Source organism: Mesitornis unicolor, unplaced genomic scaffold (assembly GCF_000695765.1).
Source record: "Mesitornis unicolor isolate BGI_N332 unplaced genomic scaffold, ASM69576v1 scaffold35799, whole genome shotgun sequence".
Taxonomy (NCBI): Eukaryota; Metazoa; Chordata; class Aves; order Mesitornithiformes; family Mesitornithidae; genus Mesitornis; species Mesitornis unicolor.
Window position 1 is genome coordinate 1 of NW_010209920.1, and position 2,493 is coordinate 2,493.

The following is a 2,493-nucleotide window of genomic DNA, read 5'->3' on the forward strand; positions in this document are numbered from 1 at the left end:
CCACCCCAGCACCCATTGCAGAGCCAAGGCCTCCCACCCCCAGGCACCCCTCCCCTCTGCCCTGTGTTGTTCCAGCATGATAAGATCATATCATAAACAAAAAGTCATTTTTATTGACAAAAAACACAAACTGGGGGAAAAAAAAAACAAACAAGAAATACACCACAGCCACAGAAAGTGTAAATTTCTCTTGCAGTAGTGTTACCTGTGGGAACAAACGCCAAAGGAAAGTTTACAGGGTTATTCTATAAAAACAGATGTCATTTTGAAACGAACAAGGCACTTCACTTCTATTAAAGTAAATGCAAAGCCAAAGATGGACTGGAAACCCAGAAGTGCAAAGTCCAACCTTGTCTCCATCCTGGAAGTCTCAACAGTTATTTACAACAGTGGCCAAACCCCTCAATTAGCTCCTATGAAGGCAAAACAGAGAAATCCCTGCTTTAAGATCTTAAAAGATCTGAAGTTACCTGCAGCCTTCAGGCCCATCAATTGGCAGATCTCAGAGAACAAACCTTCACTGCTGCCATCAGCAGCTACCACAGTTTGTGGTCACCACAGACTCACCTGTCATCCAAGTGATTAACACACCCAGGAAGAATCTAAAAACTTAGGGTTTTCCCCTCAAAATGCCAACAAAAAGCTCAGAGCACGACCAGCAGCAGCAGTCTCCCCCCAGCTGCTGGGGGGATTAACCCTGAAACCTTGAGTACAGATACACCAAGCAACATTTGACAGTGTATGGTCTTTACAGTCCCAAGAGGCCACATTTCTCATAAATCTCATAATTCGTAGCAAAAAGGTAAAAACCAAAGCATCTGCCTTTTCTCCCACGGAGCCAGCTCCACACCCCCCAAAAGAAGAAATCTGGATTTGCAAAGGAGGTGGCAAAGAAGTGGGAGGAGGCACAGCAGGGTATTTACAAAGGCTGAACAGCTTCCCCTGTAAGAACTGACATCCCTTCCTAAGAGCCTGGAAACACATTCCCATTACAATTACAAATTAATATAGAACTTTGTTTTGTTTTGCTTCAAACTAAGCTGAGACTTGTCCAAACACCACAAAGTTGTCCATGTAACACTCCAGCCTGTTCTTTAATAAAAACATTAAGAAAAAAATATAAACATCTCTGAGAATTTGGTCATTCGCTCCTTGGTCGACATTCAAGGAGCAATTCCTCAGGTCAGCAAGTGTTTCAACAACGAGACAACCCCCGAAGCAGGGGCTGCACCCAACCATCAGGCCCCAGCAGCTCCTGCTCAGAGCGCTCGCCAGTCAATGGGCTTCTTCCCGGATTTCTTGAGCAACTCGTTTGTCTTCGAGAAATGCCGACAGCCGAAAAACCCTCTGTTGACAGAGAGGGGCGAGGGATGAACCGTCTGCAGGATGTGGTGGCGTTTCTGTGAAGCGTTAGAGGAAACCGCTCGTTAGATTTGCATGCCTTGGGCTCCCTGGACAAGGCCAGCTGCTTCTGCCCCCCATGCGCAGCTGGGGTTTCCTCTCTGCACCTCCTCGGCCACCAGCCTGAGGAGCCAAAGAAGTGGCCCTGAGGACCCAGACTTGTGTCCCACTGAGCAGAAGAGGATGGACTGCGTAAAGCAGCTGTAATACCCTTGCCATTTTTCAATTGCTGTAATCCTAATCAGAAAGTTTACACTGATTTATGAGGTTTTTCCTAGAAAAAGAATCCCCAAACAGTTCTGTCCTCAACTGGAGGGTTTCTGACAACAGGAGGTTACACTTGCTCCACTTTTATTGCTTAACTCTGGCAAAGGCTACGGTGGAACAGAAGGGCAACTGAATTTGCCAGCAGAGTTCAAGCAAGGAAAAAGCCCAATTCTGTAAGGAAAAAGCCCAATTCTGTAAGGAAAAAGCCCAATTCTGTAAGGAAAGTGCCCTCTAGTGTCCACCCAACCAATGAAAAAAAAATACTGAGAAGGAAAGCGACAAGGACGATTAACAACCCGTACCCTGTCAATGGAGCTGCCTTTCTTCTGGGCATAGGCTCCCCACAGCATGAAGACGACGCCGTGCAAGTTCTTGTTGAGCCAGGACACCACCACGTCCGTGAACTGCTCCCAGCCTCTCTCCTTGTGGGAGGTGGCCTGGTGAGCCCGCACGGTGAGGACAGCGTTGAGCAGCAGCACTCCTAGCAAACAGAGCAGACACGCAGAGCTTGAAACGCATGAAAAAACCAAACGTTAATTGCTTTTTTCCTGCTTCCCCTGAGAAATGATAAATTAAATGTTCATTCTGAGGTATCCACTAAGCAACAGCCACTCAAAATTGATTTTTTCCTTGTACAGATGGACTATCTCCAACCACACATCTTTTTTCTAGACAAGTTTCTTTATGACCCGCAGACACGTTACTGGAGTGTCTGTAAACTCACCTTGCTTGGCCCAGCCAGTCAGATCACCATGACCAGGATGAGTGAAGTCCTCAATATCTGTAGACAGTTCTCTGTAAATATTTTCTAAACTGCAAAAAAAA

The 2,493-nt window shown here is 46.3% G+C and overlaps 1 protein-coding gene across 1 annotated transcript; it reads right to left on the reverse strand.

Annotated features, from left to right (window-relative positions):
- Positions 1-1,259: 1,259 nt before the first annotated feature.
- UNG (uracil-DNA glycosylase) lies at positions 1,260-2,480 on the reverse strand (the record flags this gene model as incomplete). Its single annotated transcript, XM_010193021.1, has 3 exons — positions 1,260-1,400; positions 1,971-2,149; positions 2,393-2,480. Coding segments are annotated over 3 exons (408 nt in total), but the record flags the coding sequence as incomplete, so codon positions are not given.
- Positions 2,481-2,493: the final 13 nt, after the last annotated feature.